This window comes from Gopherus flavomarginatus, chromosome 5, assembly GCF_025201925.1.
Source record: "Gopherus flavomarginatus isolate rGopFla2 chromosome 5, rGopFla2.mat.asm, whole genome shotgun sequence".
NCBI classification, from domain to species: Eukaryota; Metazoa; Chordata; order Testudines; family Testudinidae; genus Gopherus; species Gopherus flavomarginatus.
This window is the reverse complement of record NC_066621.1, coordinates 151,667,906-151,693,198: the sequence shown is the minus strand read 5'-3', so window position 1 is coordinate 151,693,198 and position 25,293 is coordinate 151,667,906. Positions and strand designations below refer to the sequence as shown.

General features: G+C 45.2%; 1 protein-coding gene across 10 annotated transcripts in view; it reads left to right on the top strand.

Annotated features, from left to right (window-relative positions):
- The window catches only part of SAMD4A (sterile alpha motif domain containing 4A), a 213,788-nt gene that overhangs the window by 126,965 nt on the left and 61,530 nt on the right, over positions 1-25,293 (top strand). For all 10 annotated transcript variants that reach the window (XM_050952584.1, XM_050952589.1, XM_050952583.1 and 7 more), the window contains one exon: positions 6,208-6,726. In XM_050952584.1, coding sequence (XP_050808541.1) covers positions 6,315-6,726 — 412 coding nt within the window. In that variant the 5' untranslated portion in view covers positions 6,208-6,314. The remainder of the gene's footprint in view (positions 1-6,207; positions 6,727-25,293) is intronic.

The following is a 25,293-nucleotide window of genomic DNA, read 5'->3' as shown; positions in this document are numbered from 1 at the left end:
ACCAGGTAGAAAGCTGGTCTCTCTGCTGAATTTTCCAAACAATAATGCTAAACTCTTGTGGGCAAGAAATAATAGAAAATATTCTGTAAAATGAGGGTAAAGTAAAATTGTGCCCTTTTAGTCCCTACTTTTCTACAAGTGGGGATGGCCCAGCCCCAGTGGCTTCTTCGGACAGGAGCCTGAAATAATCGGAACTGGCTCAATGTCTGAGAGAATCTGCGCTGCCTCCATTTCTTGTCCTCCTTTCTTCCACCCTAAGATTAGTTTTAAGAATATGAACATTCCAATTTAGATTCAGCATTCAAGCAAGTATGAGCCCAGCCTTCCCTTGTGTGCCTCCAAGCCTGCAACTGTGTGCCCGCAAGAATTGTGGTGCAAATCAAAGTGCATTTTGCCCACAATCAAATAATTATGGCTGCCTGTGCAACTGCAATTCAGATGCATGTGGGAAAATTACTGGGGCATATTTTATGGGCGCCAACTTGCAGGCTCTGTCTGGACTAGCAAACCGAGATGTGTACAGCAAATATTGAAGTTCACACATTTTAAAACACCATTTAACACCTGCTGTATCAAAAGGTGTGTTTTCACCGCAGTTACAGGTGTGATTGCAGATCTCATAGGCCAGGGTTCTCAAACTAGGGGTTGGGACCTGTCAAGGAGTCGCAAGGTTATTATAGGGGGGTCGCAAGCTGTCAACCTCCACCCCAAACCCCGCTTTGCTCCAGCATTTATAATGGTGTTAAATATATTTAAAAGCGTGTTTAATTGATATGGGGGGTCATGCTCAGAGGCTTGCTTGTGAAAGGGGGTCACCAGTACAAAAGTTTGAGAGCCACTGCCATAGACATACCTATGCCATAGACATACTCTGGCTAGCACAGCTGAAAACAGCAGTGAAGATGCAGCAGGACGAGCTTCAGCGCCGGCTGTACCTGGGCACATACCTGCATTGCTAGCCCATGCAGGGGCCATGCCAACACATCTTCACTGCTACTTTTAGACACACTAGCTAGAATTTAGTTAGTGCAGATACGCCTACCCAAGATGCAGTCACATCTCCGACTGCAGTGCACACCTGCCCAGAGATGATTGTGTTTAAAAACATGATAGTTAGTCTGTCAAGCCACTGTCCTTGTCTACACTAGGTGGTAAATGGTGTTTAAAAGCATGTTAACTAACAGCTGTTAGCTGACACTTTTGCAGTGCCACCTCGTTTTCCTAATCTAGACAGGACCTTAAGGCAGGCCTGTGCACAAAAATGCACTGAAATAACTAAACTAGTTTTAATTCACACCTCTGGTGACCACAAAGATAAAACAGAAGTAAACCCCTCTTTCTGTAGTCTGGGTGCTGCCAAGTCACCGCATTATTCCGCTGTCAGACTGTCCTAGCAATCTTTCCCAAATCTGAACCTTAGAGTCCAGAAAATGAGATACTAGCATGAATTTCCCTAAACTTAATTACCAGCTTAGATTTGATAGGCTGCCACCACCCAAAAATATAGTGTTTTGGGGCACTCTGACCTCCCCACCTTCCCTGGGGACCCCAAGAACCCAGATCCCTTGGGTTCTTAAAACAAGCAGAAATAAACCATTTCCCCACCTCTCCCCCTCCCAGAATTTCCCTCCCTGGGCTATCCTGAGATACTGATCTAACCTCTTAAATCACCATACAGAGAAGCATCTCCCTTCCCTTCCACAAAAGAGGCAAACAGATTCAAGGAAAACAGAGATTTTATCACTCCCTATCTCCCCCACCCATCCTGGTGAGTTATCCCAATCCCCTGGGATAAAACAAGGGAAACAGAGAAAAACCAATCAGCCAGGTTCTCTAAAAAGAAATCTTTTAATAAAAGAAAGGAAAAAGTAAAGAATTATCTCTGTAACTTTAAGATGTAAATATTACAGGGTCTTATAGCTTACAGACACCAGAAGGAGACTTTCCCACCAGTACCAATACAAATCAAAATATTCCCAGCAACTACACATATAAAAGTTAACCAGCCAGATCCACAACTGCAAATAGAGTTAAAACAATTAAAAAGCCTAAACTGCCTGTTTTACTTACTCTATGAAAAGAAACTTAGAGAGCCTGTAGTAATGTCTGGTCTCTCTCAGACCCTCCGAGAGAAGAACAAAGAACTCACACCCAAACTTCCCTCCACTCAGTTTTGAAAGTATTTTGTCTACTGATTGGTCCTCTGGTCAGGTGTTTCAGGTCACTGTTTGTTAACCCTTTTATAGGTGAAAGAGACATTAACCCTTAGCTATCTGTTTATGACACAGACCTATCACAATGCAGTGCCAAGCGGCTCTTCGTCTTGCACTAGCGTTTCCAAAAAGGGGTCGATCTCGCCCTGCTGCGTACGAGATCTGGGTGACAATCTCATTTGGGGTCTCTTGATCACTGGACTCAAGCTAAAGTAACTTGTGAGTGCTGAAAAGGGGGTCTACTCAGGAGGGAGTACCTCCAGTCATTCCGCAGGGACTCGGGGTAGAGAGAGGCGTTGAGAGGTGCTCCTATGAGAATAGGCCACAACAGTGACTGTGACTAGGGCCCTTCAAATCTGCGGGTATCTGCTTTATATCCATGGATATCAGATGTGGATATATGTGGACCAATTTTGGGGACAGCAGCTCCCCCACAGCTGCCAGTGCTGATCTCCCCATCCCAGCTCCGGCTGGGAGGGGGGGTCTTGGAGCCGCAGCCCAGCCATGATAAGAGCTGGATGTGCAGCTGTGGAAAGCAGCAGCAGACTCTCTAGCTGCCCTGAGCAGGGGGCCCAAGCAGCCCCCAGCCTGTGTCCCTGCCCCCCAGGCCTCCCACCCAGGGCAGGTGGGGAGCCGGCTTGGAGTCGCCGACCCTTCAGTGCTCTCGGCCGTGCGGGGAGCCTGGGGGCAGGGACACAGCCAGGGCTGCTCTCATCCTCCCTCCGCACTGTGGGCAGGTGGAGGGTCCACGACAGCTCCCCACGGCTGCCTGAGCTCCCCGGCTGGGCTCCACACTGCTCTGGCCAGGGAGGTCCTTTTGAGGGGGAAGAAGAGGGGAAGGGAGAGGGGTCTGCCCCTATAAAAAGGTGCCTTCCCCTCGCCCCCCCCATTCCAGCACCATTGCTGCACAGTGACCTGTGGAGCTGTTTACAGCCCTGGAAATCCACAGACAGTTTTTTGCAGGTCACAAATCGGATGCAGATGCACCTTTTTGTATCCGTGCAGCAGGGCCAGCTCCAGGCACCAGTTAAAGAAGCAGGTGCGTGGGTCGGCCAATATCAAGGGGCAGCACTCTGGCCGCTATTGGGGTGGCACGTCTGGGTCTTCAGTGGCAATTCGGCGGCAGGTCCCTCAGTCCCTCTCAGAGCGAAGGACCTGCCGCCGACTTGCCGCCGAAGAGTGGAGCTGCGCGATCGCGCTGCTGCGGCTTTTTGTTTTGGTTTGGTTTTTTGGGTTTATTTTGTTGCCGCTTGTGTTGGCAGAAAGCCTGAAGCTGACCCTGTCGCGCAGGGATCTAAGTGTGACATTCACTCTCTTGGCTTGTGGATATAAAGTATTACATGACAATAAGAATTTAATAATTGCCATACTGCATCAGACCCATGGCCTGCCTAGTCCAGGATCCTGTCTCTGAAAACAATCAGCGCCATCTGCATCAGAGGAAGGTGCAAGAAACCCTGTATAGACAATTCCAGAATAAATAGCTCACGAGGGTAGTTTGTTCCTAAACCACATCAATTAGAGATTATGGAAATGAAGTGGGTCATAGTAGATGCAGAGAACACTCCCACAGGGAAAATCAAAGGAAATTGCTCATCTTTCTCTCCATGAACAACCCTGCCCCATGGACCTCTTCCCACCACTCATCCCCACAGTTTTGTACTGATACTGTCTTGTATGCTTATAGTCACTATCTCTGAGTAATGGGAGCCCACTGGGACAATCGGAATGGTGTGCAAAAGGGAAATTGCTGGCCTTTCTGGCCTATACACACATGCAAGGTACTCAAATCACAGTTCTGGTACCCAATGAAACATTTTTCTTTTTCGCTCAAGTTAGTATAGCTTTGTCACTCAGTCCAATTCAACCTCTGTCAGTTTGATATGCAAAGAGAAATCAGACAATTTGGAAGTGATATCAAAGAAATCCAAAGTGTAGAGTTACACTGGGGTGAGGGAAGGAAATATCTCTGCACAAAGTTTGAGTTGGAATGATCAGTGTTTCCAGAAAGCCATCTAGTGGTTTTGTGCTGAAACAGTTGTTTGCTTTTAAACAGGAATCTGAAGCTGGTAAGAGTGTGTGTTATGTTCTGAGAAACTGTCAACATTCGTACAAGGAAATATAAATGTAGAGCACAGATTTTGGCCCAGTTTTGCATATATTCTATAGCAGAATCTGAGCCTTTAATAGTATGATTTGGAGTGACTCTTTCTATATTTGAGGTAATATATTTTATTGGACCACTTTCTTTTGGTGAAGGACAGAGGCTTTCAAGCTACACAGAGCTCTTCTTCAGGTCAATAATTGTATTATGCCAATCAGGAATATTTAAATTACTGAAAGTACCAAAGCTTGTGTTTTCTGGAGAATTAGTTCGAAGCTTTGTGGACATTCTTACGAACACAGGACCACATCTTCAGTTGACATAGATCGGTGGAGCTCCACTGACAGCTTACACAGGCTAGGTAGCGGGCATGTGTAGTAGTAGGTGTTTTCTATGTTGTAGGTTCTCTCTGTATCAAAACTGTCCACTTTTTTCACAAAGAAGTAATCAGCTGGTGCTTCCATAGTGAAATATTTCCATGGTTTTCAGTTACAATTATAAATAACTTTCAGAGGAGACAAATTTTGCTATTAGTGTGTAGGTGCTGGGTGGTTTTGGTGGCCTGTGATATACAGAAGGTGAGACCAGAAGATGTAGTGATCCCTTCTGGCCTTAAACTCTAGGACTCTAGGACTTCATGCATTAATAGTGTTCATTTTTCCCCTCACTGAATGTAATTTTTAAACTATGTCTTTGAAGGTGTATTTCAGTGCATTAGCACTTGAAACTATTTTCCGTATAACATGTAATGTTAAAAAACGCTGGGCCAAATTCTGCTGTTGCTTACATCAGTGCAAACTCATTAAAGTCAGTAGAGTAATTGAGGGCAGAATTTGGGCTGCTAGACGAATTCTCCACATGAGCAGAGATTAAAAAGACTGGGACTGTTCATCTTAGAAAAGAGACTAAGGGAGAATATGATAGAGGTCTATAAAATCATGAATGTCGTGGAGAAAGAGAAGTGATATTTACCCCCTGATGTAACACAAGAACCAGAGGTCACCAATGACATTAATAGGCAGCAGGTTTAAAACACACATAAGGAAGTACTTCTTCACACAACGCACAGTCAACCTGTGGAACTTGTTACCAGGGGATATTGTGAAGGGCAAAACTGGGTTTTGAACTGAGTTAAAAAAAGAATTAGGTACGTTCATGGTGAGGGGGAGGGATAGCTCAATGGTTTGCATAGTGGCCTGCTAAACCCAGGCTTGTGAGTTCAATCCTTGAGGGGACCACTTAGAGATCCTGCTAGTGAAGGCAGGGGGCTGGACTCAATGCCCTTGCAGCTCTATGAGATAAGTATATCTCCATATATTATTATTTATTTATATTATTATAGGTCCATCACTGGCTATTAGCCAAGATGGTCAGGGATGCAACCCAGTGTTCTAGGTGTCCCTAAATCTCCAACTGCTGGAAGCTGGAACTGGATGACAGGGGATGGATCACTTGATGATTGCCCTGTTTTGTTTATTCCCTCTGAAGCATCTGGCACTAACCGCTGTCAGAAGACAAGATACTGGACTAGATGGACCATTAGTCTGACCCTCTATGGACATTTTTATGTTATGTTCTTATATCAAGATTTTCAAAAATTACAGGTAATTTTGGATGTCCAACTTGAGATATCTTAGAAGGAGCCTAATTTTCAAAAAGTGCTGAGCCTTCCCCTCAAAACCAGATCTCTTTCAGAGGTTTCAGATTGGGCACCCAAAATCACAGTTACTTAAATGTGTGCCATAAAAGAGAACTCTACATAACGTAGGGCATCATGCAAAGGAATCTCTTTGTAATGTTATATGTATCTCGTAGGAATCTATCTATTTATTTATTTATTTTATTTGTTTGCTGATTTCACAACTCTTTTTTTTTTTATCCTTCCAACAGGAATCATTAACCAATGGCAACAGGAATCCAAGGATAAAGTGATCTCCCTCTTGTTAACCCATCTGCCTTTATTGAAACCAGGAAACATTGAAGCAAAAGTGGAATACATGAAACTGTTGCCTAAAATCCTCGCTCATTCAATTGAACACAACCAACACATAGAAGAGAGCAGGCAGCTTTTGTCCTATGCCTTGATCCATCCTGCCACTTCACTGGAAGACAGGAGCGCTCTGGCCATGTGGCTCAATCACTTAGAGGATCGCACATCGGGTAGTTTTGGCAGCCAAAACAGAGGTCGGTCTGATTCTGTGGATTATGGACAGACACATTACTATCACCAAAGACAGAACTCTGATGACAAGCTGAACGGGTGGCAGAACTCTCGAGATTCTGGGATATGCGTCAGTGCTTCCAGCTGGCAGGACAAAAACCTGGGGTGTGAGAACGGCCATTTGCCCCTCTACTCTTCTTCTTCTGTCCCAACTACTATCAATACTATCGGAACTAATACAAGCACAAGTAAGTACCATGAACGTAAACCACTGCCGAGAGCCATGTTTCTGTGGCACGTCCGCCCCACAGGAAAACATTTCCTTGCAGCACTTATCATATTAGAAGAAGAGCCAGTTTTAGCCTGGCTCTGGAAAAACTCTTCTTTATACCTGATTGCCAGAATTGTCATTTTGCTGTTTTGCGTATTGTAGGATTTTGAACACGAAGCTGCTTGGAACAAAGATTGAACAGCTAAGAGGTTATAAGAGCAATAATGTCTGTTGTTGAAGGCTGCCACTTTCCTTTCACGCTATTAAACCCAGATTTTGGGTAACATTTTCAGAAGTGCCTAAGATCCATTTTTAAAAGTGGCTGAGGCACTTAGATGCCTAAGTCTCATTGGAAGTAATTGAACAAGACTCCCAAGTCCCTAAGTCCTTTTTTGAAAATGGGATATGGCTCCTAATTCAGATGAGCGCTTTTTAAAACATTAGCCTTTATCCCTATTAGGCAGAAATATGACTCTTATTCGTAACCTGTGGATCTTAGCCATGCAGTCTTCAGTGTTCCTTATTTCTAATGATGCAAAATTCTGCAATCTCTCCCCGTGCAAAGCTTTCACAGACTTCAGTGGGACCTACACAGGCTGTGGTACTGCAGCTCTCTGGGCCCCAGAACTGGATAGTGCAGATATGCCCTGGCATTGAAACTGGCATTTTTAAACAGAGATTTATGTAGCTTTTGTGTAAAGATTTATTCCCAACCCAAACTTTTGTGCCCGCTTACATCTTGGGTGGAGAAAAAATGTAGCATTTTCACAGTATGATTGGAGCCTGTTCTGTTGACTGGCGCTTGCTGTTTGTGTTGAAGGATGTTACGGGGGCTGGCATGCCTTTTACCCTGATGAAGGGCAATCTGTACACAGAGACCTTCCGTAAGACACATTACAAGGAATTGTTGTGTCTTCGTATAGTGGGTACCAGGGTTTTACAAAGACAGTCCAGTTAGTTTTTTCCAAAACCAGGTTTCTGTCTCAGTTTTAATGGGATCAGCAAATCAGACAGTTGCCCTCCTCTCCCTACCTCCTGCGATACCTTTTCCTTGCTCCCCTGCCTACCTTCAACCTTTACTACCTCCTGCTTCCAGTGCTCTTGCTTTCTAGCACTGATGGACACCTCCATCTCCACCTCCCATGCCTCAAAATGATCCCAGGGCCCAACTGAGTGCTGGCCTTCATATTCAGGGCCGTGTTCTCTATTGCTACGTGAGCATTAGTGCCTGTACTGTTAATGGAGAAGGTGACATCCTTCCCCAAACACCCCTGCTCCCATAATAGGAAGCTTCAACTCATCCTTCCCCCTCCCTCATCCTTACCCCCCCCCAACTCCTTTAACCCATCCATCTCCACATGCCCTTGGACAAGCCCACCCTCTCTCATCCCCTGATTGTACAAATATCTCTCACACACGTCTTCAGGCCTTCGCTGGGGAGCAGATTTAGAAAGTGTTCCAGGTCATCCCTTTTGATGACTCTGAACACACTAATTGTACAAAATGTAGAGGTAGCTTTCTGGAGGGAAAGCGGCTTGCAGTAAAGAAACTTACTTGTCTGTCAACCTGTGGAAATCCACAATGAAAAGTTCTGAGAGCATTAGAATAGTTATTAAAGACTTTGTGGTCTCTGTGGATAGAAAATCCATGCTTAAACAATAGGAGTATAGCAGTAGGCGTATGCCACCAAGCGCTTGACTAGGATGATGATGGTGATTGTGAAACGCTGTGGGAGATTAAGGAGGCTACAAAGGCAGAAAACTCAATAATATTGCAAGATTTCAGCTATCTGCATATTGTCTGGGTGTGTGTCACATCAGGAAGGGATGCAGAGAGAAAATTTCTAGACACATTGACTAAATGTTTCTTGGAGCACCTTGCCCTGGAACCCACAAGGAGAGAGGCAATTCTTGATTTAGTGCTAAGCAGAATATAGGATCTGGTCCAAGAGGTGACTATAGCTGAATCGCTTGGTAATAGTGACCACAATGTAATTAAAAGAAACCCGCCAAAGTAGCGTTTAACTTCAGAAAGGGGAACTACATAAAAATGAAGAAGCTAGTTAAAAAGAAAAGGAACAGTCACAAGGGTGAAATGCCTGCAAACCGCATGGAGACTATTTAAAAACATCATAATAGAGGCTCAAACTAAATGTATACCCCAATTTAAAAAACAAACAGTAAGAGGACCAAAAAAATGCCACCATGGCTAAACGGCAGAGTAAAAGAGGTGGCTAGAGACAAAAAGGCATCCTTTCAGAACTGGAAATCAAATCCTAGTGAGGAGAAATGAGAATAAATTCTGGCAAGTCAAGTGTAAAAGTATAACAAGGCAGACCAAGAAAGAATTTGCAGAGCAACTAGCAAAAGATACAATAAATAATAGCACATTTATTTAAAAGTACATCAAGAGCAAGAAACCTGCCAAACAGGGGCCACTGAATGACCAAGGTGCTTAAGGAAATTGAGGCTGTTGCGGAGAAGCTAAATGAATTATTTTCATTGGTCTTCTCTGCAGGGGATATAGGGGAGATCCCTGCACCCAAGCCATCCCTTTTAGGTGACAGCTCTGAGGAATTGTCCCAGATTGAGGTGTCAGTAGAGGAGCTTTTGGAACAAATTGTTGAATTAAACAGTAATAAGTCACTAGGACTAGATGGTATCACCCAAGAGTTCTGAACAAACTCAAATATGAAATTGCAGAACTACTAACTGTGATATGTAACCTGTCACTTAAATCAGCCTTTGAGCCAGATGACTGGAGGGTGTCTAATATAACACCTATTTTTAAAAAAATGCTCCAAAGGTGATCCTGCTAATTTCAGAACCAGGCAGATTGGTTGAAAGTAATAGTAAAGTACAGAATTATCAGACACGTAGATAAAATATATTGGGGAAGAGTCAATGCGGCTTTTGTAAAAGGAAGTCAAGCCTCACCAATCTATTAGAATTCTTTGAGGGGGCCATCAAGCATGTGGGCAAGAGTGATCCAGTGGATATACACCTCGACCCCAATATAACGCGACCCGATATAACACAAATTCGGATATCATGCAGTAAAGCAGAGCTCCGGGGAGCGGGGCTGCTCGCTCCGGCGGATCAAAGCAAGTTCGATATAACACGGTTTCACCTATAAGAAGAATTTTTGGCTCCCGAGGACAGCATTATATCGGGTAGAGGTGTAGTGTACTTGGACTTTCAGAAAGCCTTTGACAGGGTCCCTCACCAATGGCACTTAAGCAAACTAAGCAGTCACGGGAAGAGGGAAGGTCCTCTCATGGGTCAGTAACTGGATGAAAGAAAGGCTATTCTTTCTCTCCTTAGTTCTTGTAACTAGTGCCCTCTTTCAGGTGGAATTTCAAATCCCCAATGATTGTAATGAATTACCGTTATTACGTGCATTGCTAAAGTGCCCATCCCGTGGGGTGTAGGCGTTCTTATGTATATTTGGCTGGTGCATAGAATGCCATGTGGCAGGAACATTGCGCTCTCCTGCTGCACAGATTCTTTGCTGAAGGATCAGACCCCAAGTGCTCCAGGCATGATGTATGTTGAGATTCCTATCCAACTTCCCCACTTTTCTGCATCTTCAGCTAGTGCAGAAATGAAATGGCTCTTGCTGAAAGTCCCTGCTGTGCAGAAAATTCTATTAGGTTGTTTCACAGATTAGTCACCCAAGAGGTTTTCATTAGGCCCTGGTGGGAAGGTGAGTGAGAGGCTGATCGTGAAAATAGCCGTGCGAAGGATCCAGTTGCATAGCCAGTGCTTCCTAAGTTAATAATGACCACAGCCAGTTTCACTTTTGCCACACTAGCTTCCTAATGGTCCTGAATGTTACTGCAGCCCTTCTCTCAGGTACTGTCTTTGCATTGAGGCCTATATTGAATGAAGGATTTAAACTAGCCACTACAAAATATATGTTCATTACACCTCTGCACTGAGCTAGCAAGCACTGGTCACATCCCTCCAGTATCCATGGCGTTACACCAACGTGTCTAACCAGTCTCTGGTGATGAAGATGACCCTGTAGGTTTTTAAATGCATGAGAGATTTAAAGGAGAGGGGGAGTGTCTACAGTACATGGAGAGAAAGTGCCATGTTGACAGGCAGATGTGCATTTTATTCTCTCTTTAGCAAATGAATGGGGCATATTGTGCCTGTCCTCTGCGGAGGTGCACAAAAATGCGTAAGGGGGAGCTTTTCTCCACTAGGCACATCCCAGGGACCAGGCACAGTTTCAGTCCCTGCCGTTTCCTGATCCCAGAGACTAAACCCTGCTAGCTTCCACCAGGGTGTGAGCCACCCCAAAGTGAGAGGGAGACTATAGGGTCATCCCTCCCCCTGACTGACCCGCAGGGAGTGCCTTCTGCACCCTCCTTAGGTGTGGCACAGTGAGCATATTTCCCTGTATGGGCAAGCTCCAGAAAGGATAATGCCTCTCCCGACATGGTGCATGCACCGTCTGGCCCAGTGTGTGCAGGTTTGGAATGATGCTAGATGAGATTGCATTGCCAGCACTCGCTATTTGATCACGAATCTCGCAATATTTGGCATTCTTCTTAAATACCCAGCTCCGAGAATCTCGGCTTTGCTTTGAAATTGCTTTGCTGAGCATGGGAGAATCTCAGTTTTCGTTAAATAAAAGCAAATTCCTAGCCTTCCTAGTTGTGCTGGAAAGCTGGCAGACATGACCAGGCCAGCCGGCAGATGTGTGCTGGAAAGGCTCAGAACAAGAAGGCTAATAAAAAGATCCCTAAATTTATTACTGGTTTTAAAAATCTTGTGATTTTGAGGGGGCCCTGACTCATGGTTCTTGAATGCTTTGTGTTGGCAATGCTGAAATTATAAGAGATATGTTCACACAGTGCTTTGGTCCTGTAAGCTAGCGCTTCATTGCTCAGGGTACAAATTCGCTGGAGACCACCTTTTCACACACCAGTGCCCTTTTATTTCCCAGTATTTTCCCACCACCACGTATATACAGCTATATACAATGCAATACCAGTCAGGTAGCCCCATAGGGAACAGCTTGCTCTTACAGCAGCTGGGAGCAACAGGCCGTCAGTCCTCACTTTCCTGTTCCTCCCCTCCTACCTCCTTCCTGCTAGCAGAAAGCAGGCTCCCAGGTGATTGCTCTCAGGCTCCTTTAATGAGCCGCATCCGGCCAGCTCCAGCCAGTTCCCCTATGCTAGCAGGTTCTGAGCTAACGGGCTGGTTCCATGCCTCTGAAGCCAGCACCCTGTTACAGGTCCCTTATGTTATGGGCTGAAAATGGGGTAGGTATGACACGGGGGACAAGTTTAGTCTCTGGGAGAGAAGGGAGAAGAGCTTGCTGTAGATGCCCTTTCTGAGTAGCTGAAGAGGAACAGACAGACTGGGGGCATTGGTCATCTGGTTTGAAAGGCAGTTGCTTCAAAGTCTGCTAAGGAAGAAGAGCCCTGAGACCAGAGTGATGATCAGAATATTTACCTAAGGGAAAACAGACATGAATAAGGCAAAACCAGGTTGGCGGGGAAGAAGCTTCTGAGAAGATGGTTACAACATTCTATCTGCAGCAGGTGAATCATTGCAGGTGGAGATACCCGGCAAGAAGTTTTAAGTTCTTCTTCAAATGATTGCTCGTGTCCATTCCATATTAGGTGTGTGTGCTCGCCGCATGCACCGCTGCTGGAAGTTTTTCCCTCAGCAGTATCCATAGGGGACCGGCTCTGAAGCCCCCTAGAGTGGCGCCCGCATGGCTCCCCCCACCCTCAGTTCCTTCTTGCCACCAGTGACGGTTCTGGAACATCTGCTGCTTCGGCTAGTGTTGTTTCGTGTCCTGCTCTTGTGAACTTTGAAAACCTGTAATATAGTTGTATATAGTTAGTAGTGTCTTAGTCACCCTTAGCAGTAGTTCTCAACTTTTCATTGTCCCAAATGGGACTCAGCCTGGGGACTGGGCATGCCCCGGTGCCCAGGCTTTAAGCCCTGCGATCGCTGCAAATGGCCTATACCCATCAGTGATCCGCAGACCACATAGGGTGCTCAGGCGAAGGGCCACAAAAGTGTCAAGTGCCGTATCTGCATGTCCTTCAAACCTAGGATGAAGAAGGAGCGCGATATCCATTTGAAAGTGCTTCTAATGGAGTCGGCCCTCACTCAGCACCGGAGTAGTGGTCTGACTCCGTACCGAACACTGTGGCCTCTGTGTGCAGTCCTCCGCCAGTACCGGCCACGAGCCGGCACCGGTTCCCCTCCACAGCTCTGATGAAGAAGCCGAAAAAGACTGGGAGGGGAAGATCTCCTACCTCCCGTAAGGGATAGGAGAGGGCTGGGGGTGAACCATAACCCATGCCGGGCAGCTCAACGCCCCCTTTGGGAAGTCGGGCCCCATCTCAAGTCGAGTGGGGCAGCCCATCCCATGTGCTTTGCCTGCAACCCCGGATAGTGGTGCCGGCCCTAGCCAGCTTCAGGTGCTGTTGACACCCGAAGCTCTTTGAGTGGCTCAAGAGATCCTGACTTTCCCAGTGCCGCCCTCACCAACTCCTGCGGTACCTCAGTCTTGGGGGGGGGAAACCCACGTTGGGACCTATACATGTGTCCCTGCCTCAGAGGTACCAATCCCCATCGAGAGTTACATCCAGCCAGCGTTCACCCCCCGAAGCTATCACGCCTCAGGACTGGACAGATAGGCTCAGTGGAGCCCTCTTCAGTCCCCGCACTGGGGGCATCGATTGAGGGACTTGAGGTGTATCTCGCTGGTAGATTGGCACAGACCCTCTGGGGCACGTGCCACCTGGCAACAACTCTGGGACCAGCCCCGACTATCTCCAAGGGCCCAGTACTGATCACAGGACTAATTGGACACCAGGGACCGCCAGTCACTGAGCCATAATCACCTGCAAGGAGGTCGCCCTACTCAGGGCAATCCTCTCAACAGCTGGTCCGTATTAGCTCCCGTCCCTTTTGACGTCCCAGTACCAGTCGAGTAGCACGAGGCACGGATCACCGGGTGTCCGATGCAGAGCCACTGAACGCTGTCTGTCCCCAAGAGCCCGACCAAGACAGTCTCGCTCGAGTGGTTGCTCCATAAGAGAGGTAGCCTGCATGGTCTTCCAAAGGTGGGGAATTCCCCAAGTGGACCAGGCAGAACAGGAAATGCCACCAATTTTGTTCTCGAAAGGGTCTGAGCAAGGTCTCCCTCCCCGATGCCTTCCTTCTGTCGTGGTCATGGAGCCTGATGTACGCATTTCCGTCCCTCCATTCATCAGCAGGGCCCTGGCAAAGATCAAGAGAGACCAGGGGCAGGTTATCGTGCTTGCCCCGGCCTGGGTTCACCAGCATTGGTTTGACACGCTCATGAGCCTGTCAGTGGCCTCTCCCTGACCCCTACCCAACCGACCAGACCTGCTGTCGCAGGACCACAGTTGGCTCTTACACCCCAACCTCGGGTCCCTCCACCTCTCGGAATGGATGCTGCATGGCTGAACCCAGAGGAGTGGATGCAAGGAGTCCAACAGGCTCTCCTGGAAAGTAGGAAGCCCTGACTTACCTGGCCTAGTGGACAATGTTTTCCCTATGGGCATCTGAACGGAGCATCTCTCCCTCGGGTTCCACCATACAGGCTGTCCTGGACTACTTGCTCCATTTGAGGAACCAGGGCCTGGCACGCTCTTCCATTAGAGCTCATCTTGCAGCCCTCTCTACTTTTCACCCGCCAATCCAAGGACAGATGGTGTTCTCCCATGACGTGACAGTCAGATTCTTGAGCGGGCTGGAGAGACTCTTCCCACAGGTGCAGGCTTCTGTCCCACAGTGGGATCTTAACTTGGTCCTCTCTAGGCTCACTGGCCTGCCCTTTGAACCGCTGGGGTCCTGCTCCCTTTCCCATCTGTCATGGAAGGTCACATTCCTTGTGGCAGTGACATCAGCGAGACAGGTCTCGGAAATTAAAGCCTTGATCTCAGAACCACCATACACTGTCTTCTACAAAGGTATGGTTCAGTTGCTGCCAAAGGGGGTCTACACCTTCCATATGAACCAGGACATCTTCCTCCCGATTGTTCTCTCCCAAACCGCACAAGACCAGTGAGGAGAGGCGTCTTCATGTCCTGGATATCCGGCGGGCCTTGGCTTTTTACTTAGAACGTACCAACCCTTTCCATAAATCAACTCAACTCTTCATCGCTACAGCGCATAGGATGAAGGGTCCTCATAGAGGATTTCCAATTGGATCACCTTGTGCATAAGGACCTATTACACCTGGCAGTGATTCCAGGGGCATATTCAGAGGGGCACCAGAGCCAGTCCCCTACGGATACTGCTGAGGGGAAAACTTCTGGCACCGGTGCATGTGGTGAGTAAACACACCCACAATGGAATAGACACGAGCAACGCATCTCAAAGAACACCAATTACGGAAAAGGTAACTGTCTTTTCTAAAGTACTCAGCCCTCTTTTCAAAAGAAACCATTAAACGATTTGGTGCAAAGACTTGTTCCTTCTGTTATGTTTGCACAGAGCCTAGCTCAGATCCTGATTGGGACCTTTAAGTGTTGCCACAATGCATAGAAATAAACAAGGAGAGAATTATAAATAATTCCTCCATTTTCTGAAACGCTGAGACTTTTTTTGAAGTCACACAGAGTGCAAAAAAGCATCTAACTCCGCAGACCATCCCAGGTGATTTAGCAGAAGCCTGTTTTGCTGGATGGATCTGGCGGGGTTGGATTCCTCAGAATTGTTCTTCATCCTTGGTTTTTGTTGCGAAGCCCCCATTCTTGTCTTTCTTTCCCTGCTAAGCTTTCCTATTCCATTTGTCTTTGCTCCCTCCTCCTAGTTCACCTCTGCACTGCTGTGGCTTGCCTCTCCTTTACATCAACGCTCCCTCACATAATTTTCCTGCACAAACACCCTTCTCCCAGGCGAGCTACTTCCTGGCACATTACAATGACTTCTTTTTGCATCGCCAGAGCCCTCACGCCTGCCATCAAACTGCTCTGATTCCGCTGAAAGATTTATAGAGTCTGTATTCATGGAACTTTTTCACGGAGTTTAATGCCAGGGGCTAGTGTACAGGTTTATGAAGCCAAGTGGGTTTGCAATGTATCTAAATGTTCCCTCAGCCCAGCTCCAACCTTCAATGTTACGCTTTAACTTTGATAAACATTTTCAGTAATGGCTGCACTGGTTTACTGATATCCTGTGTAACACTGAGCTCTAGCTATGGTCCTGTGTTTTTATTCCAGTGTATCTATATAACCACATGTTCCATTGAGGAAGCACATCGTATTCCGTGCAGAGAACCGCTGGAAGGGCAGCGGCAGCCAGTCACTTTCCCCTAGCATATTGCACTGGATCACACATGAGAATTGCGGTGTTGTAAGGTGCTGACATTCAAGCCGAGTTGAGGTGGCAAAGTCTGCTGATGTTTTTTAACAGCAACATGTTCTGACAATTTGCAGGCACAGCTGGAAACAACCCAATTGTACTTCATACACTCGTCCATAACCTTCCTTAATACAATATTTGCTTGGACATGAAGCACCGTAAGTCCACAAACAGATGCTAAAAAATAAACATGGCTAGTCAGCCTTTGTCCCAGCCCCTCGATTCAATCAATATGCCCATTAATCTTCTATTCCAAAGCAAATCCCTCAAATACTTAGTGTTTGTTTAGTTTGTTTTTTTTTTAAAGTTCCCGTTTTATCCGTAATAGCTTCTGTCCTGCTGGTAGTCTAAACAGTGTGTTCCAGGGCACAGACTTCAGCATGCCGTCTCTACAAAGGTACTGCTTGTTTCTGATGTCAAATCTGGTCAAAGTCTTTCTCCATGGAGTGGTGATCTCACTCTAGGGATACTTAGTCTGGTGCCGTGGCTTATTATTATTAAACACTGCTATGTTTCAGGTTTTAAATATGATCAATTGATGTCCATTAAAGAATCCCCTTTGTGGTGTTCCAATATTGTATACTTCCCCATGATTCAATCTGGACCCAGAGTGACACACTGAGATCAGATTCTGCCCTCTCGAGTGGCTCAGCAGGCTTGGGAACGTCACACCGCTCTCTTGCACTACTGTTGCTGTCTTATGTGATCACAGAGTTGAGAAAATGGCCAGTAATGGGTATTACATGTATTAGTACAAAAACTATGGGCCAAATTCTGTTCTCCATTCCAACAGGTGTAAATCTAGATTAACTCTATTTAATGGAGTTACTCTAGGTTTGCACCAATGTAAATGCTATGAGAATCCAACCCAATGTTAACAGCCAGTCCCAACAATCTGGCAATGGTCAATCCAAACTGTCTGTGGGAAGGATAGTAGGTGACAGTTTTTCCTCTGTACTTAACTTACAGTGTCCCATTAATAGATGCATCTGTTTCTATGGCTGGAGAACAGGCGTGGACATTAGACAAAACTTCCAGTAGGCCCCAGGGAAGGAAGAAACAAAGGGCCCTTGACTGTGGATAGAGCGCTGGGAGCTCTTTATAGATTTGCTACAGTCACTGTTGTTTCAGGCTATCAGAATGTCACCGCCTGGCTCCCAGACTGTGCAGATTCCCTCCGGTCCTTGGCGTGTGACAGGATGCCATGCAGCAAACCCGCCCCTTTGAAAAAGCGACTGAAAAATTATGAAGTCCATATTTAATCAGGAAAAACTCCCATTGACTTTGGCCAGAGGGTCACCTGGGTAAAGACTGAATACAATTGAATGAAGAACATTGATCTGGCCTGGGGACTGAATAGCAATTTTAGGGAAAAGTGATGCCAAAGGGAAATTGAAGAGTCGGAGGAAGAGAGAACAAAGCATAAGGAAGGGTAGTCCATATAGGACTCTTAAAGGTACAATAGTTCAAGGCACTGCTGTGTTCTCAGGATCATTGACATCATCAATTTTGTGTCCCAGTACAATCGGACAGTTATGATGTCGGATTATTCTTCTCAGCAGTCCAGAAATGGAGATCATGAGCTGGACTCTTCTCAGCTATACCAGTGCACACCCACTGGGTCTGATTGTGGTCTCACGCTGGTGTAAATGAGAGCAGAATCTGGTTCATTAACTTCAGTGGAGTTACTCCAGATTGACCCCAGTGTAGCTGAGAGCAGAATCTGGCTCTGTGTTTTCTCACAGTCTCCCAGTTTCCTTACAAGACTATAAAGAGTCTGTTGTTTTAAAAATTTCAGTTATCGCATGTCAAATGCCAGACCATGGAAGACATTTAGGTCTTGTCTTATCCTTCAGTTCTTACCTGAGCTTGCAAGTTAACCAGTTAATGATATGTTTGACTCTAAGCATGCTTTCTGTCTGCACACAACATGTTAATGCTTGGTTAGTAACCATGGCACCTTCCATGTGTCATTCCTACAGGGCTAGTACATGGTTGACTTCCTCTACACAGATCACAATGCTGTTATTTTGCAGTGTAGACAGGAGTGTACCCTTTCCCGTTAATGTCTCTGTAACTGGTTTGATTGATTCTCCTTCCTCCCAGCTCTCTGTGCAATAAAATACCCCAGAGCGCATTGCCCCATGTGTGGCTGTGGCTGATGCCATTCCGTGTGCATGTCCCTATCCCACACTGAGGCATTATGGGGTAGATGCCCAGTTTTTCCCAGAATGCACAGGTTCAGACACAGGCAGGATGATTGATGTGGGTTGGAAACTCATTCGACACATGGTTGCATTATGGAAAAAAATGACAGTATAGACCCAGCCATGGTTGTTGCGGCTGAGTCAGAGGATAATTATAAAATGACCTGGTTACAAAATCACGGTTGCATTTGCAGTGTAAATGGAGCTTTAAAAAAAATTCCAACATGAAGCAATGAAAACTAAAGATCCTTTCTGCATAAAGCAAAGGGGCAGTTGTGAAGAGCTGCCTTTTCTCAGTGTGATTGTTACTCTGCCAGCCTTCACGAAGACAAACTATCTGTAATTTACACTCTCTGTTCTTGTACCTACACAAACCCAATTCCTTTTAAAGTTATTAATGCATCATTAAATATTTTGCTGTGCAACTGGCAATGGAATGAGCAGAGTCTTTTAAAAACTCAATTTAATAAAACCAGTGCAAACCTTTGGCTCCTCTCTCAAGATGAATGACGGAGGTAAGAAATGAAAGTTCCAGACCAATAGTTTATTACATTCGGGCACTCACTTTTTTTGCCTATGTAATTGGTTCCACCTGAAAATGATCTTGCTGCATAAGAGTTTTCATTTGTCAACTGGAAATATCGTACAGTTTAACTCCACATTCACTGTTAAGAAGCAAATTTACTCTAAACCCTTTGCCTTCAGGAGAAAGGGTGAGTAACACCCTAGACTGACACTGAAGAGTTAGGGGTTCTGTTCCCACCTCTGTCAGACACTTCCTGTTGCTCAGTGCCCTACTCCCAATATATAATATAGGAATAATTTTGCCTCCTTCGTCTTTTTGGGGAGGGATTTTTCACAAGTGCTTATTGTTGGCCTCACTTTGCTCCCACTGAAATCAGTGTTAAAATAAGCAGTGGGCTGTAAGGTCGAAGGAGCAGGGACTGTCTCACTTTGTGTATGTGCCGCCCCTGGCGCTGTGGGGCCTCTAGACGTTACTGTAATGAGAATAATAATTTACTCCCAAATGCTCTAATTAAAGTAAATGTCTGCCAGCCTCACTCGCAATGAGTAGTGCCTGGCCGTGCAAGAAGTCCGTTTGGTTTATTAAGGAGGGCATAAATATGAGGATAAATGCAAAAAAGACTCTTCCATGCAACCAGGCTGAGAAACCAAACACTGAACTCAGTAAATTCCTAAAGTTGTGGCCTCTCCTACAGTGTTAACTTGGCACACCACACAACCTATAATATTAAATGAGCAGCATTCATAACATAAACAATAATACATCCAAGTTTATATTGGCATCACCAGAGGTGCTCAGGGGAGTCCACTGCATCTCTGCCCCTGCCCTCAGATCAGTTCTATTTAAAGTGGATTGACTTAAAACAAAGTAATTTAAATCACCAATTAAAACCAGCAAGCCAGAAACCTCCATTTAAATCATGGATTCTAATCATGTTTTGTGTTTGTTGTACGTTTTTATTTTCCTAAAGAAAAGTTGGTCTGATTGGTTGGTAACCATTAAAACATGTTGAATTGCAGCTAAACATAGCCTTAACACTAAATGTGGTGCTTCTTTTGGCTATCCAGGAGCATACACTATGTCCTGTACACATTTATTTAATCAATTATGTAGCTTAACTTTTTACTAGATTATGATTCATTTTCTGCTTGTGATTTGTGTCAAGTTCTATTTGAAGGGAAATTTAAATTCAATTAAAATGCACAAAACCAGCATGTTTTTAAAATTATTTGATAAAATTACTTTAAATGTGCTGGAAAAAAGTCTGTCAAAACAATTTTAAAAGCAAAGCGTAGGTGATTTATTAAACAAAGGAAGCATTATCTGTAATTAGTGAATTGAACTGATTGTTTCTAGTCACTGCATCCTTCAAGATTTTAGGGCTAGTAGATCTCATCCCCTCACATCTAGTTTTCATTCACAGGCTGAAAGAGGAAAACAAGCTTTCCAGGTTTTTAAACTGCCAGTTGATTTCATAACTTTGAATGAACTAGCCACTGAACTGATAGAGTTGAATAAACTGTAGTAAAGAAAATATTCTCTCTGCACCTCCAGCAGAGGCTACTGCTGTCAGAAGCTGGTTTAGCACTTCAGCAAACTCAGGTTCCAATTGCTTAGCCAGTGACTTCCACCATTTTCTTTAAAAGTTGGCACTAATTGTGTACTTCTTCATATTATTCACTGTATTTAATTTAAATGATTATAATTAGTTTAGGCCTCAAGATAAGTTGTCAATTTCATTTTTAGCTTAAATGGGTTTTTTTAAAAAAAATAAACCTTTATTTAGTTTGAATTAAAAATAAGTCCAAAAATCCAATTTAAATTTAAAAAATATGATTTGTTATTGGTTTGTTTTTTTTTAAATCATCACTTGTTATCCACCCTGGTTCAGTTGTTGCAGTTGTACCGCGATTCTTGCTGATTCCATTAGAAGGTTGATGTTTTCAAAGGGTAACGTGCCCCACTGTATCCAGCATCTGTCTGTACCCTGTCCAGTTCATGGTCTCATTGGCCAAGAATGGGCACAAGAATGGATCCCTGGTTTGAGCTAATCATGTGAGAGATGTTCAGGGTAATGAGTTGTATGAAAATACCATTCTGGGCAGGGCAAGAGGTCAAGTGAGAGTGGGGTATGTGTTTGCTATGGAGGAAAGAAGGCATTATGGAGTGGACAAAACATATTCCCTAGAGGAATGCTTCACTGGTTTGCGTTTCTATTTGGCTGTAACAGACCGGTTCTTGCACTACTGTCTCTGGGGTTCTATAACTCGGGCCTCCAGCTTTGACGACTGCAACGCTTTGATGACCAGTGACAGGTGGCAGAAGAAGTGGCATGGTAATTGCCAGGGATTTGGACAAATTACTACGGACGAGAGGGGTTGTTATTATTCCAGTCACTTTCCAAACTGGCATGGGGAGAATAGACTGGGGAAGCACAGGATGGGCAAAGTGCTAGGTAGCCGTTTATTTATCAGTCACACTGGGCCGGAAGTTCTAAGATATTTAGGCTTCTAAAGATGCAGAGAGAGGCCTCATGGTGTTTTCAGAAGTGCCTAAACATGGTAGGTGCCCAACTCCCACATGATTTCATAGCGCCTTAGACTGTCAGCTCTTCAGGGCAAGGCCTGTCTCTTTGACTTATGTTTAAACAGCCTAGCCCAATGGGGATGGAGCCTCCGGGCACTACCACAATACAGAAAGTGCCGGTTTGCCCTCAAATGAGAGGTTGTTAAGCTCATGCTTAAGAAACTGTCTGTTAGCATTGCCACCCAGTAGCCCAGTATTTAACTTCCCTTTTTCAGGGGAAGGTTACTAAGAAGGGAATAGTGAGGTAACGATGTTGCTTCTGAGTCCTCTGGCTTCTTGACCCCTGTCAAACTGGCTTTTGATCTGGCTATGGCACAGATATGGTTAGTTTTGTTGGTCGATGACATCCTAGCAATGGAAAGATGTCAGCCATCCACAATAATTCTTTATAGGTCCCTCAGCAGCCTTCGGTGCCTTTGACCAGGAGGTTTTCACAACTTTTCTCCAGCCCCCAAAAAGCATAGACATCAGTATGCTCGCCTGCCCCAGCAGCCTGCTGTTTACAAGGGTCCATAGGTTTATCTTCTGTCACTCCTCAGTGCATGCCTGAGGCTACTAGGAAAGGAGAAAAGAATATTTGAGATGCACCTAGATGATGGATCTTTCTCAGAACCGTGGTGCACTTTCCCAGCTGCTCTGGTGACTAGCAGAAATTGTGGCATGGATGACAGTAAGCTGCAGTGGGACTCACTCCAGATAAAACTGTTGCCCCTGAAAATGAGGGGATATGCCTTCCTGGCTTTTCTCTGCATTCTGGGGAAATTTCTAGGTCCTCATTTGCTCTCAAAGCACCTTTATCCATCTGTACTGGGTTAGGAAATTGCAGTTATTGCTGATGTTCTCCCCACCAGTCTTACACTTTTGAGCTGCAGATCAGATTATTGCAATGTATTCTGCATGAGCTACCCTGGACTTCCACTCAGAAGCTAAATTTAATGCAGAGTTCAGGATCTACTTAATTAGTGCAGCTAGCCATAAGGAGCACATTAAAGCTATCCCTCCTTGGCTTCCAGTTTGCTTTGCTGTGCAATATAAAGTGATGATTTTGATCTGTAAAGCCTGATGATGTTTGAGTCCTGGCTATCTAAGCACCACCTCATTCCTTCTTCGTTACATGACAGTTGAGATCAGATGGGTTGGTTTTGTTGGCCTGGTTTTGCTAAGTCTTGGGCCATGTCTATATGTCCTAAGCTGCAGCAGTGCATGTGGTGAAGATGCTCTATGCTGATGGGAGAGAGTTTTCCCGTCGATATAAAAATACCACCTCCATGAGCGGCATAAGCTGTGTTGGCGGGAGAAGCCTTCCTGCTGATATAGCGCTGTGCACACAAACGCTTATGTCGCTCAGGGGGGAGGAATATTCACATCCCGGAGTGACATATGTTTTGCTGACATAGGCTGTAGTGTAGACGTAGCCTTAGATTTGAATATCTGAGGAATGGTGGCTGGGCATCCCCAATGGAGGGCCCTTGGCTGTGGACATTCACTTCCCTTGTTGGTTTAATGGAGCCAGAAGGCTTGCTATGACACTCATCTGTTCCTTTCCAGGCTTTGGTGTGGGTGAGGAATATGCTCCATTTATCCTGGGAGGCTGCTTAGAACAGACATTGGTCAGCATGTTATGTTATATTTTGAGCTCTTTAAATGTACCCAGAGAATGCTGGATGAATGAGACTGATAAACCTACAAATAAATAAAACCATGTTCGTCTCCCCCTTATACTGAGGTAGCAGGTAGGTCTGCTTCTGGTTTTGCCTTTCATGGCCTGGCTCAGATCGACCATCTTAGCTTGTGAGATGCCCATGGAATGGCTGACATGCTCAGGGCACTAAGAGGGAGCAGCCTCTTTGATTTCAGAGTACAGAGACTATGATTATCTGTGGCTGGTGCATGAAGGGTGCTAGGGCTTGTGAACACACACCTGGCCTTTGCACACCTGTGCAGCAGCTGGGCATAATCTGGTCCTCAGAGAGCTACCTTTCTCATCCCCCTAGCATTCCCTCCGACAGCAAACTGCTGGCAATGTCGTGAGAACTGGCTTCCTGTGACATTTCCAGCACATCCCAGTTTGTCTGGTTGGAAATCCCCAGGAACTCTTCCCCCCATGTTGTATTTTGCTGAACTGCGAGGCAAGCAAAAGGCATGAAAAATGTACAAATATTAGAGCTGGTTGAAAAAAATTCTAATTTCAAAGTGTTTTGACCAAACTGGATCTTGGCCATCAAATGTTGCCTGTCAGTAACATTTGGAATGGCTGCATTACACTGATTCAGTAACACACACTGAATTAACCTCTGACATATGGTTTAAAGAAGCAGCGTACAAAACAGTTATTTTGCTTCATTTACTAAGACTTTTAACAGCTCCCATAATTATAGCTTCCTTCCCCTTTTCAGATGCTTTTGGGGAAAAAATATTTGCTGTTATGCTTACTTGATATCACATCTTTCAAATTGCTAAAAGAGGGTTGGATAATAGATCTAGTGATTTGATGTTTCCATACTCTGTATAAGCAACATCTGCTCCTTGACTGCTTCCTATCAAAGTGCAGTTGGGAGACTGCAGCAAGGATGTTTCCTTTCCAGCTATATTAAGACTTCATGTCTGTCTCAGATTCAAAGCAGCGCTATCCAAATGCAAATGGATAAAATGCACGGCAATTAATGGCTCGTTATTGGCAGTCAAGAGGTTGAACTATTTGCATTAAGTGTGTTGCTCTCGTTTGTTATGTAGTTAGATGCTGGTTGATGTTCAGTGTTCTCTTGTGACTTCCAACTTTCCAACTGGCCGATCAATATAGTTTGAGAATTTGTTTTGTTACACAGCAGATACATGTTTGCGTCAACTTCTAGCGTGAGGAAATCTGCAATGCTGATAGAGATTAGGGCAGACTTTTTACACCTGTAAACTCTCATCTTTTGGAGAAGGTAGCAGGATGTCAATGAGTTTGGCTGGGGTTCTACCGAGTACAGACTGATACGCGTATTGTGGTAGGTCGGACAGCAGGGCTGGAGTTACCAGTGGAAGTACCAAATATCCATGTTAAATATGGAGTTGGGGATTATCAAGAAGCATTACCAACCAGGGCTGTTTGTGACAGCATCTGGGACAACAGATGGACTCAGACTAGCTTCCTGGGTAGTGTGATGTGTCGTATCAGTTAAGTATCTCTCACGTCCTCTAGTGAGGGACTGTATCCTGCATTTGCCAGGGAAAGGGCTCAGATCTTTCCCAACACTAACTTATATAATGTGATTGTCTATTCAGAGCCCCCTTTGAAGCAGGAGATGTATGCAAGGGAATCTAACAAGCCTCAGCAGGTCAGGAAGGACAGATAACAACCCTGCTGGGAACAGAACACACACAGTTGGGGCAGTGCATCTAGTGCAGCGGTTCTCAAACATCATTGCTCTACACGACCCAAGGAGGGGAGACCAAAGTCTGAGCCCTCCCAAGCCCTGCTGTCCCAGACAGGGGTGACCAAGCCCAGTCCTTCCACCCTCGGGCGTCGGCTTCAGCCCCAGGCTTGGGCATCAGCTTCAGCTCCGGGCCCCAGCAAGTCTAACATCAGCCCTGGCAACCCCATTAAAATGGGATCATGATCCACTTTGGGATCATGACCCACAGTTTGAGAATTACTGATCTAGTGAATGCAAGAGAACAGGACAGAGTGAGAGTGTGAGAATCAAAATAAAGAAGAAAAACTAACAAGTAGACTGGAAGAGAGGAGGACAGAATGATTTAATGGGACAAATGACAAAGGCAGTAATTCTTTTAAATTCATGTAATTTCCTGTGTGGTATTTCCTAGATGGTTGTATATGATGTGACTTATGCAGACATCATTTTTTTCCAGTG